This window comes from Chelon labrosus, assembly GCF_963514085.1.
Source record: "Chelon labrosus genome assembly, chromosome: 10".
Taxonomy (NCBI): Eukaryota; Metazoa; Chordata; class Actinopteri; order Mugiliformes; family Mugilidae; genus Chelon; species Chelon labrosus.
The window spans coordinates 12,863,950-12,877,745 of NC_140360.1; the positions used below are offsets into that span (position 1 = coordinate 12,863,950).

General features: G+C 47.0%; 1 protein-coding gene across 5 annotated transcripts in view; it reads left to right on the plus strand.

Annotated features, from left to right (window-relative positions):
• rarga (retinoic acid receptor gamma a) overlaps nt 1-13,796 on the plus strand; it is a 41,945-nt gene that overhangs the window by 11,180 nt on the left and 16,969 nt on the right. For 4 of the 5 annotated variants that reach the window (XR_014699296.1, XM_084554087.1, XM_084554086.1 and 1 more), the window contains exon 2: nt 1,555-1,922. Coding sequence is in view for 4 of the 5 variants with exons in the window: in XM_084554087.1 (XP_084410213.1) it covers nt 1,754-1,922 (169 nt within the window). In the remaining variant the exon portion in view is untranslated. Of the gene's footprint in view, nt 1-1,554; nt 1,923-11,839; nt 12,279-13,796 lie in introns of those variants that run through there. The other variant, XM_084554089.1, reaches the window with a different exon arrangement.

Consider the following 13,796-nt stretch of genomic DNA (forward strand, 5'->3'; position numbering starts at 1 on the left):
GGGTGTAATTAACTGGCTCTGTTGAAAGAGAAAGAGCCAGAAAGAGAGGCAGGGAGGGAGCCAGAGCCCTGGAAAAAAGGCATGGGGTGAGAGGTGTGTGTATGCGTGTGTGTGTGTGTGCTTGCGTGTGTTAGAGGGTTCTCTCACACATGTGACGTGTGGAGTTTTTGAGAGCTTGATTGCATGTGTATGTGTTTCAGAGTGTGTGGCGCATATGTGTGCGTCTTGGAAAGCGCTCCCTCTTTTTCCTGGGCATGGCGCCACCACTTAGTGCCCCCAAGTGCCCAGACCCTGTCACTGTTCCTCCGTGCATTTTCGCTCAGTTCAGCAGTTCACCGGTTCAGCCTTAGATCTTGCCCCCCCCCCCCCCCCCCCCCCATCCAACCCCCGCCCCCCCCCAACTCCTCATTTCTTTGTTTATACCGAATTCATTACCGAGATTTTTTCCCTGTCTTTTCTCCCAGATTCACAAGCCACAGCAGTTCCAAATTCCTTGGCTCTGCTCTTTTTCAAAGCCACATTTAAAAAACAAGCTGATCACACCACCCACTCATGAAATCACACTAGGGAAGAAAAAGGCAAAAAGAAAACATGAAAAAAAAAAAAGAAAATGGGAGGACTTATCTTTTTTTTTTCCCCCAATTTTTTTTCCTTCTTGTATTAAGAGTCAACAGTGGGGCATAACTGCAGCCTTGTCCACACTTGAGTCTGACTTGCCTGTGCCTACTGCGTGGAGTCAAAGTGACGGGCTGGCTGCAGGAGGTTAAAGCCAAAATGACTCTGTGGGATGGGAGCCTGACCTCAAGAGAAGATAGTTGGAAGTGACAGCAGCAGTTAGCAATCAGTGGATCTCATTTTCCCTACCCATCGACCCCCACCACCCCCTCCTCCCCCCCCCCCCCCCCCCCTTCTTCATGCTCTGGACCCCGTGTCTGGGCCTCTGGTCCTGGGGGAAAGAGGCAAAGAGGCAGGCTGCTGTGCTAGGCTGGCAGCAGGAACAGAGGAGCTCTTTATAGTAGAGTTCTGGTGATTTAAATCATATGGCATAGCCTGGAATCACTGTAGAAGTCTGGAAGCTCTTCAAAACTGCACGAACAAGAGCTCTCTCTCTCTTTCTCCCTCTCTCTTTTTTTTTCTCCTCCCTCCCTCCCGCTCTTCCCTGTTATAACTTTTTCCAAACTTCTTTCTTATTTTCTTTTCCCCTCGCCCAGTCCCAGTTTTTCTGGCTTTTCCTCTCACAGCTCACTCATTCTTTTTCTCTTATGTCTTTATCTGTTATGCTTCTCGCCGTCCCATGCTTACTTCCTCTTTCCTTCCCATTCTCTCATACCTGTTGGAATGAAGTTTACACATCCTTCTTACATTAAAACTGAGGATAAACTATTCTGTGTCTCAGAGTTGATGTGAGGTGAATCGTGTCTGTGGAATCCAGAGAGGAACACGACGTCAACCGCAGATTGTATCACATCAATGCCAAACAGAACCACTCATCCTTGTGTTTTATGTGATGAATTTATTAGTTAGAAGTGATTTTCTTTGTCCTCTCTTCCTCAGAAAAGTGATTGGATAACTCTTCGAAAGTGGAGTCCAACTTTCCTCCAGTAAACCAGAGGCCCCTCTGCCGCCCGTGTGTTCCCCACATCGCAAGACTCTTCGAACGGACACGGATTTCAACTTTGTGGAGGGTTTCCAGGTGTCGCGAGGGTCACCATCGCCCGGCGGCCTGCTGCGGACCCCTGGGTGCTCCGTCGCCATGGCTACCAACAGGGAACAGCAGGTGGGTCACATGACCGGCTTCCCACCTGCTGTCTACCCCTTCCCCTTCAACTCCATGAGAAGCCACTCCCCCTTCGACCTGCTTGCCAACAGCAGCCTGTTTGGGAGATTTGGAGCCGACCTGCCCAAAGAGATGGCCGCCCTCTGTAAGTCATTTTCATCAATGCGTGCGTTTCACTTCCCTCTCATGTATCACCATTACCTCCCTTTTAGACAAGTCACATTAAACAACTTAGACGTGTATTGGAAAGAGGAAAATACGGCTTTTTAAATTACACTTCATTATGTGTAATTTTGTGGAAATGGAAAACTTTCGGGCCTGTTTGTGATATAGGACGAGTGGTAAAAAAAAAAAAAAAAAAAAAAATCCCCCAATAAAAACCATGAGGAAATAGCCTACTTTCAACAATACAGTGATTGCTCTGCTCCTGTGGTTTCCTTATATGCTTGATGCTTGTAGACGATGTGGTTGAGACCACAAACTGTGGCACTGACTTCACTGGTGTGTGTGCGCGCGTGTGTTGTGGACCTCTCACTGAGCTTTTGTGAGGCAGACAACCCACAAGTCTGCAATTACAGACAAAACAACATTCTTCCACGCGAGGTGACGAGTACCGAGCAGCTACAAATATTTGAAAAAGGGTGCACCATTGCAATTCAAACACTTCATTCAGTTGGAGCGCACCACGCACCTGTGTGCAGTAAGAGTGGCGGAGCGGCATTCAGATGACAACAGCGTGCTCCTCTTATGTCAGGCGTGCAGTTTTAGACTCCACCACAGGGGACACTGTTGCATTCTGAAGCGCAAAAAAAAAAAAAAATGGGATCATGTGTGGAGCACTGAGCACAAAGAGGAGATTGTTGGCAATCTAGAGTGTTTTTCTGTCAAGCAAAAACTAGCTAGATTAGACACACCGGACCGCCATACATTGCCCATTGTTCAGAACACCTGCTTGTCTCGAAACCCCTAATCAGCAACAGGATTCTAGGTCAGAGGAGGATCCATGTATAAATCGCCTGCAGTGTAATTTACTGATGAGGATGTCAGTGTGACTTAAAGGAAGACAGGAAGGGAGAGAGAGCGAGAGAAGAATCAACACTTTTGTTTAGCTTAAGGCTTGAGGTAAAGGTAAGAATTTGAAATCTGATCTGGGTGCAGCATTAGAGGGGTGGCAGGTGGTGGTGGAGGGGTAATAATGGGTGTGGGTGGCAACAGCTGAGTGCAGAGCCTGAAAGCCCCCTGCATGTGTGCGCAGTCCCCTTCTCTACCCCACCGCAGCATGCCTGAGCACCTCTCCAGCCTTTCAGCCGTCAATCACTACTCCACCGCCCCCCCTCCCCCTTCCATCTCAATGCCGCTGCCCACCTAATCCTCAAGGTATTTTCACAGAACCAGAGAGAGAGAGAGGGAGAGAGAGAGAGAGAGAGCACCTGGGGGTAATGTCTTGGTGTGGTGGAATCCAAGAACACACCCTGCAAGAAAAACACACATATACACACAAGCAAACACACCACCAGAGACACTCTTCCTTCTCTCTCTCGCTCTCTCTCTCTCTCTCTCTCACTCACACACACACACACACACACACACACACACACACACACACAGAGCACTTCTTTCATCTAAAAACTAGAAACATACCCCTGACACAGAATGAAATCCCATTGGGTTTTTTTTGTTTTTTTTTTTCTTTTTGGTTTTTACGCTGGCATGAGTTAAAACAAAAACAAGTATCAAAGCACGAAACAGACACAGGCAACCACATGCACCAGGGCTTCACACATGACTGCTTGTACTGACACATCCGCACTGGCAGTAGTATCGCTCACAAGGGTTAAGGACCGCAGTTATTTGGATTAAGCTCTCCGTCAGAGCTTAAACAAGGTTGGGGTCAAAGATTAAGTCGGGATCATAGCGACAATTAGCCTCCACTCAGCTTCAAGGTTGACTTTTTAATATATATTATATATATATATATATTTTTTTTTTGTTGTTGTCCCGCTGTATAAACTTAACAAATAAATGTTCACTGTTACAACTATTCATTCATAACCTGTCAACTTTTTCGCAAATAGGATATTAAGCGTTTATAATTTTCTTCTACTGAATGATGATAAATCAGCTAACCAAATGTTAAATTAAAAAATGATTAGTCTTCTCTCAGTGGACTCATTAATTAATAGGCTAATTGCCAAATTCGAAACCGTTTTCTCATCTTAGTGTCATTTGAAATGTGGGCCCCTCAGTGGAAAACTCTGTTGCTTTTATCGGCTTTTAAAACATCCTATTGGTGTATCCCATGGCAAGGAATGTTACAAGTCATTTTGCTGACAGCAGTCTCATTCCCCGCTCTCTTAAAAAGACAAAAGGCCTTGGTTTGGACATTCCCCAGGCCCTGTTTTTCTTCGCCTTCTACTTCGTCTCCAGGAGTTGGCTTAACAGTCCAGCTCATTGTTGTCAGGCCTGTCTGTAGGCCATACTGAAAAAAGGCCTTCCACATAAAGGGAGTAGCGCTGTGGATATTTCCGTGTGTGAGAGCAGTCTGTAATTCTGCATTCTTGCGCGGCCTCAGAGCTCACTGTGTAATTGTTGTTAGAAAGGTATCCTGGGTGACACCTTCCTTTGTTGGGTGTGCGCGCTGTGCCGACCTGTCGGAGCACCTCCCATGGCGGCGCTCTGTTTTGGCACCAGAGTGTCTTTGCAAATACCTGTTTTGCAGAGAGGTGGGAAGAGACAGGCGGCATGGCTTGGGCCGACTGTGTTTGCACATGCAGGAATAGTAGGCTTTTCTTCATTCTTGATGCTTACACAGAGGAAGTGGACCCAGAAAACCTTAGTGCTTCACTTCAACCTTACAGTCGTGTGACAATGTGGGTGTGCTGCAGATTCCCATCCTTGCTACTCATATCTGAATAAATGCATAAAGGCGCTTATTCATCCGTGAGAGTGTCTGATAGCTCCCTGTGCAGCGTGTAGCAGAGGCTGTTATCAGTTGATCCCTGTCATTATGGGAGCCCTTCAAACAAACAGTTGGAAGCCCATTAAGGCCACTTACTATGTGATAACATCGTCACTGAGCCCTGAAACACCTCTCTAAGCTTTCACCAATCAGGGCCAGAGCCCTGGCCCCAAAACCAGCCACAGGGATGTTTTGAAAAGCTAGTAGGTCATTTCCGTCAGCCCACATGGCCTGGCCCAAATTTTAAAGTCCTCTGCTGGTCTCGGACTTTCCATTCATACCACAATTTGTAGGGTTATGCTGAGTGATGTGTACAGAAAAGTCATGAGAGGCTCAGCTGTGGATGTTTGAGCTGTATCACAGTGGGGTGAAATCAAAAGCCTCGTATTAATAGACTGGAATGAATGGCGTGTTGAAACCTGCGGAAAAGCTGTCCGAGTCCGCTCAGTTGTGCCTCTGCTGGAGACAAGGTGAACAGCTGGGTAGTGTGTGTCGGCCATGGATTTATACACACAAATTCATACACACGCTCACCAGCATTAGCATAGTGGCTCTGTGTGTGCACACAGACACGCGTGTTTGCACAAACATACAACGCACAAAGTTTATTGCGTTTAGTCAGGCAGGCTGTGAAAAGGACCAAAATGTTCCAGCAGGGAAAAAAAATATCCTAATGCAGAGTGACATAATTAAAAACAGTCATTGCATTCTTAAACACACACATGCATAAGGAGGTCATGTTGGCTCAGGGAGCTCGGGGAGTTGCGTAAAGGAGCCATTTTGGTGGGAAATGTGGTATGAGAGGGAATGCAAAAGCGAACCTTTAAATGGAGGAGAGGGACAGCAGGGAAGGATGTCGACGAGCAGAGCGAAGCGTTCTCCGCCGAGGGAGGAGAAGCGGAGCACAAACAGCATATTGAGCTTTATTTATTTTCATTAGGTTGAAGTGCTGGGTTTCAGCCCAGCCTTGATGGAGGTGGGTTCAGTAGGTACGCTATTGATGGTGAAGGTCTGGATCTGTCCGGATGCACATGTGTGTGTGCTTATGTGGGTATACTGTATATTTGAGAGAAGTTAAGAGAGGGAGGCGTAACAGAAAGAGATCTGTGTGTGGATATGAAAATGAGGAGCTGCTGCCCCTCACTTATGTGAAGCTTCCCTTCACATACGGGAAAAAAAACTCCCACTCTTTTATTTTTTGTTCTTCTTTGGTGCTCTTTACACACTGCGATGCCCTACCGTCCTCACCTTTGCGACTTCTAAAGACACCTGAGTGTTTACTTCTCTTTTTGCACTTGAGAGCAAAGTCGATCCATCTCAGACCTCTGTCACTGTTGGTGGCATTTCCTGATGTAGCTTGGATTTATTGGAGGGGGAAGAGTGATGGGTTCTGATTGGGGTGAAAACCTTATAGATAACGCTTTTGAAGGAAATTTTGTGTGTGTGTGTACACGTACACTGCATCAGCCACAACATTATGACCACTAACATGAGAAGTAATTAACATTGACCATCTTGTGACAGTACAATGTCCTGTCGAGAAACTTAGACATGTACCACCCACCTAGACCAGGCCAGTCACCCCCACCCCATAGCAATGACACTCCTTGATGGCAGCAGCCATCCCCAGCAGGATGCAGCCTGACACACACACAAAAACTGTTAGGAACAACTAAAAAAACATGAAAAACAGCACAAGGTGTTGACCTGGCCTCCAAATTCACTAGATCCCAAACTGATCAAGTATCTGTGGGATGCACTGGAACAAGTCTGATCCACAGAGGCTCCTCCCTTCCCCATAGGACCCAAAGGCCCCCACTAACAACATCCTGCTGCCAGACACCACAGGAAACCCTCAGAAGGCCCGTGTCCATTCTCTGATGAGTGTTTTAGAGGCACAAGGGAGACCTACACAGTATCAGGCAGGTGGTGATAATGTTAAGCCTGATTGGTCTAAATACATCTGATCACATGCTGTCTACAATTTAAAAACTCTTTGGATTATTCATAACAAAAATGATAATAGCATGATAACCTTCTCAAAGACTGAAGTAGGACGTTTCAGTGCAGTGAAGTCATCTGTAATTCGGTATGATGATGATACCTTCCTACTTATTATTTCTTTATTTTAAAATAAGATGGAACTGATTTCAGGATTTACATAATAACTTTACTTTATTGTGTTTCCTCCAGAACAAGATTAACATTGTATTGCGGTCAGAACCTTAATGAAAACCGTACAAGAATTCAGTCCCTGATCGTTTCTGACAGTGTTTTTAAAAGAGACCTAGTTGATGGATACTCTAAACTATGCTCAACAGCCAGATGTAATCTCAATTCAGCAACAAATTTAAAATCATGAACGATAGAATTACGTCAAATTTTGGAGCACCCGCTTATTACAGTAAATCAAAGCAGCAGTGTTTACTTTTTCTGTGAGTGGTAACACTTAATCAGAAAAAAAAAAAAAGCACGGTTATAGAGCCATCTGCTCGCTGGCATCACTTCTCCTGTGACCATGATCTACATAGCAAATTAGCAATGCTAGGACTGGACCAATTGTGCGTGCTCGTGTGTGATGACAGCATGTGTAGCGCTGTTTGGCCGCGTCCTTGATCTATCAGTGAGACTGGAGCCTCCTCGGCTTTAATAAACAGCTCTGCATCATCTGACATCCCTGCTTTCATCTCCCTAGGCGACCACTAGCCTCAAGATGACAGCTCTCAGAGGAACTCCACTCCTTTTTGGAAATCAATTTCCCTCACATTGCCCTTTTTACTTTTCACCCAGTGCTGGCCACGATTCAATAGATGGGGATGAAAATGGACAGAAGGGCCTGCTTTATTTTTCCAGACAGTTTAAGCACCCAGTGAAGGAGTTTTTGTGAGTGGAATATCTCCTCCTGTGATGATATCCACCTAAACCCCGTTGGCTTATGCACTCTTGTGTTCCCTCGCGCTGTTCTCTTTCTCCTCCTTTTTTTCCCCTCCTCAGCTTTCACCTTGGATTTCGTCTCATCCCTCTCAGCAAGTTTGAGCCAATTTGCCCTAAGTGCTGGAAACTTGCTGCAACTTTGCATCAACCGAATATGCGTGCTCGAGTGCGTCTACATGCATGCGTGTGTGAGAAGTCAGCAGAGGTTGCTGGTAAGAGAGAAACCACAGAGTGTACTGCAGCTCTGACATGATGACAGATGAAGATAAAGAGGCTACTATTAAAAATGGGAGGGGTCTGCTTTCGGATGGGCCTTCGTGGGCACGTGCAAGACGAGAAGTGTGCAATGGCGAGAATGGAGGGTTGGGTCCTCCGAAGGCGTGGGAGGGCACACAGTCCCAGGGCGGACCTATGAGAACAAAACGGGGGTTCGTATTTTTGGCCGGACAACTGAAAGATCTGTCTTTCTATCTCCCCGCAGAACACGGGTAGCAAAATGTCATGACAGTGCAGATACAGGGAGAAACTTAGAGCGAAAAAAAGGATAAGCTGAAAGATGGCCAGGGCTGATAGTGCTCAGAAAAGAAACTGTGCTAGGTCTTTGGTTGGACTAGCATGCGAACGGAGGTGAACATGGCCGCCCGTGAGACAGGAGCTCTCTACGTCGTGCCTCACTTTCCCCTCAGTGACACATCTGGTATCTTCAGAGATATACTGTGCAAGAGCAGTAGATGAGTGGATAAGATTACATGTCTTTTCAGAGAAGAACATGTGTAAAACCTGCGGAGCAGTTGACGAATGTAATGTCGAAGAATGCTAGGATTGCGCTTTGTTAGTGTTGACGAACGTAGCACACGGTTTCATAGATGTATTTGTTAATTATTGATGAAACGGGCTGAAGATAATTGAGGCTGCATGGATCCAATTGGTTCGCTCTGCTGCTGAGCTCAAAAATCAACCTGTATGGGATGTGTGTTTGTGTATGTGTGTGTGTGTGTGTTTCTGAATCTGGCTGTAGTGGGAGGGCATCCTGGACGGGTGTTTAGTGTCTCTATCATCACCAGCAATCTGTTTCAGCATGTCCACACACTGCACACATGCTCACATCAGAAATGGAAAAGCTCTGCATTCCTTTCAAAATCACCCCGCTGCATTTAGCGCAGCGGCTTGTCTTTATTACCTCACACACTGCTGCGCTGTTGACGGTTTTAGCTGGAGTTGAATGACTGTACACAGAGGAAGTGGCAACAATGTGTTGTATACGTCTTACCGTAATCTGCATCAGAATGTCAGTGGTAAACCCTGGGATCCAGCCTACGTGGTGCTATAAGCTCATTCTGTCCAGCTGACTGTCCCCGTCCACTCTGTGGGTACACACGGGAAATGTCACGAGTATAAAGTCTTTTCAGATATTCAAACATTTTGCTGTCAACGTGTGTGTTAAAATCTTTTCTAATCACTGGCGTTGAACGTGATTGAAAGCACAAGTCGACACACGATGTCCAGCAAGTTGGCAGCCACTGAAAATGAAACATTTCCAAAACCAGGAACGAATGCAGAGGACTTTGTCAACTAAAACAAATCACGCAGTCGGGGAAAAATGGCCATAGGGAACTTGATGAAATGGAGAGAGTATTTGCAGAAACAGAGGGGGGAAAAAAGAATTAAGGAGAGCGATGGAGAGACTTTTGAGCCAGGGAAGGAGGGAGGGCAGGATAAGTTTTGGGGGAAAGTTAGTGGCCCAGTGGGGGTTTCTTCTAGAGTTCAACCTCTCTGGCTGGGGAAGGAAGGGGAGGGGTGACGGGAGGTAGGGGGAGGCAGGGACCAGCCTGGGTCAGCAGCAGTATGGAGTATGTGTAGATTAGATGTCTAAACTCGCTCTGCAAACCTTCTGAAGGCCTGGAAGACTCGCAGCTCGCGGTGCCGTTTGCCAATAAGAGGAGAACCTGGGGTTAGCGTCCTGAGTAATGCTCTCAAACACGGTAAAAAGAAACGTCAAGACCACGGGAATCGGATAGGGCCCATAAATCTCCAGAAACAAAAGCGCTTCAAGTGTGAGCAAACGATATTATAAATTGATTGTGCTGCAGCTCGACGGTCCGGAGAGCAGCCCTGGCAAACAACGCTGCTGTTACATTGAACATTTGAGCACCAGGGGATTAGCCAGTTTCTAGTTTCCAGGATGCCGTATGAAACTAGCAGTGAGAGAGAGAGAGAAAAAAAAGACAGGAAGGAGACGAAAGACGAGTGTGAGAAGAATGCTGGTAGATCATAAAAATGTGACTCCGGGCAGTGATGATATAATCTGAAATGTATTCAGGCATGGACATCTTTGAAAAAAAAAAATAAATTGATGAGGTAGAAAAATTAACGAGGGTCGTTTTTTTTTTTTTACAGCAAACTGTGGCATCTCTGGTAGATAACAGTTTGTTATCTAGCCTCAGTGGTCTATTCTTGCCGTCATAAAGCTTCCTCTTTATGACCTGACAGCTGTATGATGAAACACATAAAGACTACTGATGTTGTTTACCGTTTGATACAAGTGCTTGTGTGGTTGAGAGAGAGTGTGTGAGCGCGCGCGCAAGTGTGGCTTTCGAACCACATGTGCGAGTGTATGCGTATGTGCCAGCTCAAGAAAATAAACAAGAGGGTTTTTTCGGCTGGAGGGATGGCTTTCAGATCAATAAACACTGCAATGAAAATCTTTCAGAACAGCCAGAAACGTGAAAGCACGGTTTCTTTCATGAGACAGGAAAAAGAGTGAAGTGTTAGACAGAGGAGGAGGAGGAGGAGAGCGGGAGGAGGGCACTGTGTGTTTATGGAGAGCATAGCCAGCAGCACAGATTGACAGGAAATGGTGTCTTTTTTGCCTGCCGGGCTGTACCACTTGTACTGGTTTGACAGGGGGGGAGATGAATGTGCGGAGCTCGCAGACTGAAGCCATTCTATTATCATATATCTCCCATTGTATCTGGCTGTTTGCTTTAGCCCGGCCAGAGTCAATCCGTCTGCTGAGCAACAGTTAGGACCAGTGACAGGCTTTTTTATTGACCGCAGACCGCCTATTGATTTCCTTTGATTTACTGTCACAGTGAGGCCACTTCTGTTTTTTTAAATTGAATTGTTTTTTATCAATACGCCGAGCAGACACTGTTAAAGGAGGATAGATGTGGATGGTAGAAGTTGATTGGTGTGAATGCCAATGAGACAATCTACAAAAAAAACAACATTGAGGTTGTTTTACCACGTAAAACTAATCACTTGTGCAACCCCATTGCATCTGCATCCTTGCAGCTCTCTCTCTACTTCTCTCTCTCTCTCTACTTGCAAAGTTTACTCACATATAAATCACAAACAAGGTCAAGTGAACCTGTGAGAAGTGTGTCCAGCACATGGTGTGTTTGTATATTGGGGGGTATTTGTCTGTGTAAATGCACTGCGGGGATTGAGCAAGGCAGCCCTCATTCATCACTGTTAAAGCACTTCCAGAGGGAGAGACAGAAAGAACTGCCCATCCTCTGTTCCCTCGAACAGACAGAGAGGAAGGAGGGAGGGATTTACCCTGGCATCTGGTTTCTGGGTTCAACCACAGCACAATGTTCTTTCTCTCTCTCTCTCTCTCTCTGTCTCTGGCTCTCTTTCTGACACACACATACACACCCGGCCAGTGGCTGGACTTTAATATGGTTATGATTAGAGACGGGGGGCTCGGGAAGGGAGGGGAAGGGGGCTCATATTTACTGCAGGGAACTGGGGGAGGTGCAATGTAAAGACAGACAGAGACAGAGACCATGTCTCAATGGAAGACGATGGGAGAGGGGGGAGCTGTGTTTGTTTGCGTTGTTCGGGGCTGAAACATGAAAGAAAAACAGGGCAGACAAAAAAGCACGGGAATGGGAATAAAGTTTTGTCCACTAGGCTCTGTTGGACACCCCCCCCCCCCCATTCCCTTCCCTCCCCTCCCCTCCCCTCCCCTCCCCTCCCCTCCCCTCCCTGGGTTCCTCTCTCTATCCCTCCCTCTCTGGCATTCTCTCTCTTTCTCTCCACCCCCTCTCAGAGCGTCATGCAGAGGCAGTTGGTTCGCTCCGCCGTGTCTGGGGCTCAGCGAGAGCTGTGAGAGGCTGTTATTTAGGTCTGTTACAGCAGACAGGGAGCAGCTCACCAAAGGGCAGGGGGAGAGTAGAGAGTCACGCTCAGCTCAGCTCAGCCAGGCAGGAACCAGATCTGCATTCCAGCTGAGAGGGAAAGAGGGAAACTCCGGCATCGGCAGGAAAGGACAGCAGAGAGAGAGTGACAGCGAGAGATAAGTGACGGGAGGGAAGGGAAGGTTGCAAATCCAGATAGCTGTTGCTGCTGCTTGTTGTTGTCAGCGCTTCAGCGAGTGACGTGAGCAGCAGAATCAGGGCAGGACACAGGCAGGACTGAGGGCTCGTAGTGATTTTTGCAGAGGGTGGGGGGGTGCCATGTTCGACTGTATGGAGGCTCTGGGAATGGGCCCCCGTCAGCTCTATGATGTCACCAGCCGCGGTGCATGCATGCTGCGGAAGGCAAGCCCCTTCTTTGCAGGGTTGGACCCCTTCGCTTGGACGGGCAGTGCCAGTGTTCAGTGTAAGTGGCATCCTGTTTGGTTTTCTTGTATGACACAACCATGTCTCTCTTTCGCTGTCTCTCACACACTCACACGCACTGTCACTCCCTCTTTCTCTTTCTCTCTCTCTCTCTCCCATTGCTGGCTTGTTTACCCCTCAGGGCTCGGCCAAGGGGGCTGCTGTCAGGGGCTACAGAGCTGCACAGGAAGAGACTGGGACAGACAGTCTCCACTCCTCTCCTCTCCTCTTCTCTCCTTTCCTCACCCCCTTCAACTAGTTTGAGCCGCTCAGCCATCTGAGAGAAACTCTCTGTTATGATATTGTGAGTGTGCCTGTCCACGTTTCGGTGTTTGACTTGCGAGTTTGAGCTCATGGAGTCGAGTTTCAGTGACAATGTGAGCCACCTGAGCTTTGACCTTGCCAGGTGCACGGTACTAGAAAGAGGAAAAAGTGTGGTGAGTGACAGGAAGAGAAACATTGACACTCTGCTTAGTCTACCTTCCAGTCACGGTGTGACTTTGCCACTACAGCTTTGGTTTCCAATCCATTTCTCATGAAAGGTTAATGGCAAATGTAGACAACTGTTAAAAGTTTTGTGTAGCCATCTACAGCCTCCATAGGTCAGAGGTTTGTTTATGCTTCTGGATACTACTACGTGGATAATGATATTCTTCTCGAGCCATGAATTAATAATTAGATGAATTATTTAGTGGATAAATGGATGAATAAATAAGAAAGCACACAAAGGGATATTCTGGTCAGCTTTCTCTTCTCTGTTTCACTCTTTTTTTTTTTTCTTTTCCTCCCTTCGTGAGCCTCTGACTTCAGACAAGGCCCTCACTCCAACAACAACTGGGGTCCATTTCCATACATTTCCAGGGGGGTGCTGCTGACTGTGAGGGGAGTGTGTGAGAGTGGAAAAGGAGTGGGTGGGTGGGGGGGCGGGGGTGTGAGCGTGTTATGGTGGGAGAAGTGTGGAGGGAGCAAAGCCAGATATGACATCGGAAAAACAATCATGAAAATGCGAGGAACTGAAGCGATCTGATGAACATCTTTACTGTGTTTTTTTGGGGAGCTGTTTGAAGGTGCTTGTGACATTCTTGTGTGTGTTTTTCTGTTTGTTCGTCCTCCTGCTTTTTGTTCCTTTTTTCCTGCCTCTCGGGGGGGAGTCATCTGTCTTCATTAATCGTGAAGACACCAGCATTTCAGTGGCCGTCATGCACACTGGCTGAGCTTTAATGAAGACAGATGCCCTGTCAGTGGAGGCTGAGGCCAGAGGGGACTCCAACCAGCCCAGCCTGCTCTGCTTAGCTAGGGGAGCCCTGATGATAACAAGATGAGATTGGTTTATTTAATCAATCAGGCCTCTATGGCCTCTCCTCTTAACCCGTTCACACACATGCACACATTTTAAAATTAAGCCTCCGGATTCCTGAGGTACATTTTTCTTCTGGCTCTTTGTTCCACACAATCAAAGGTATAAAAAGTCAGGAGAAACTGCCCCGAGGGTAAGAGAGCCGAGTCTAGCAGAGCAGAG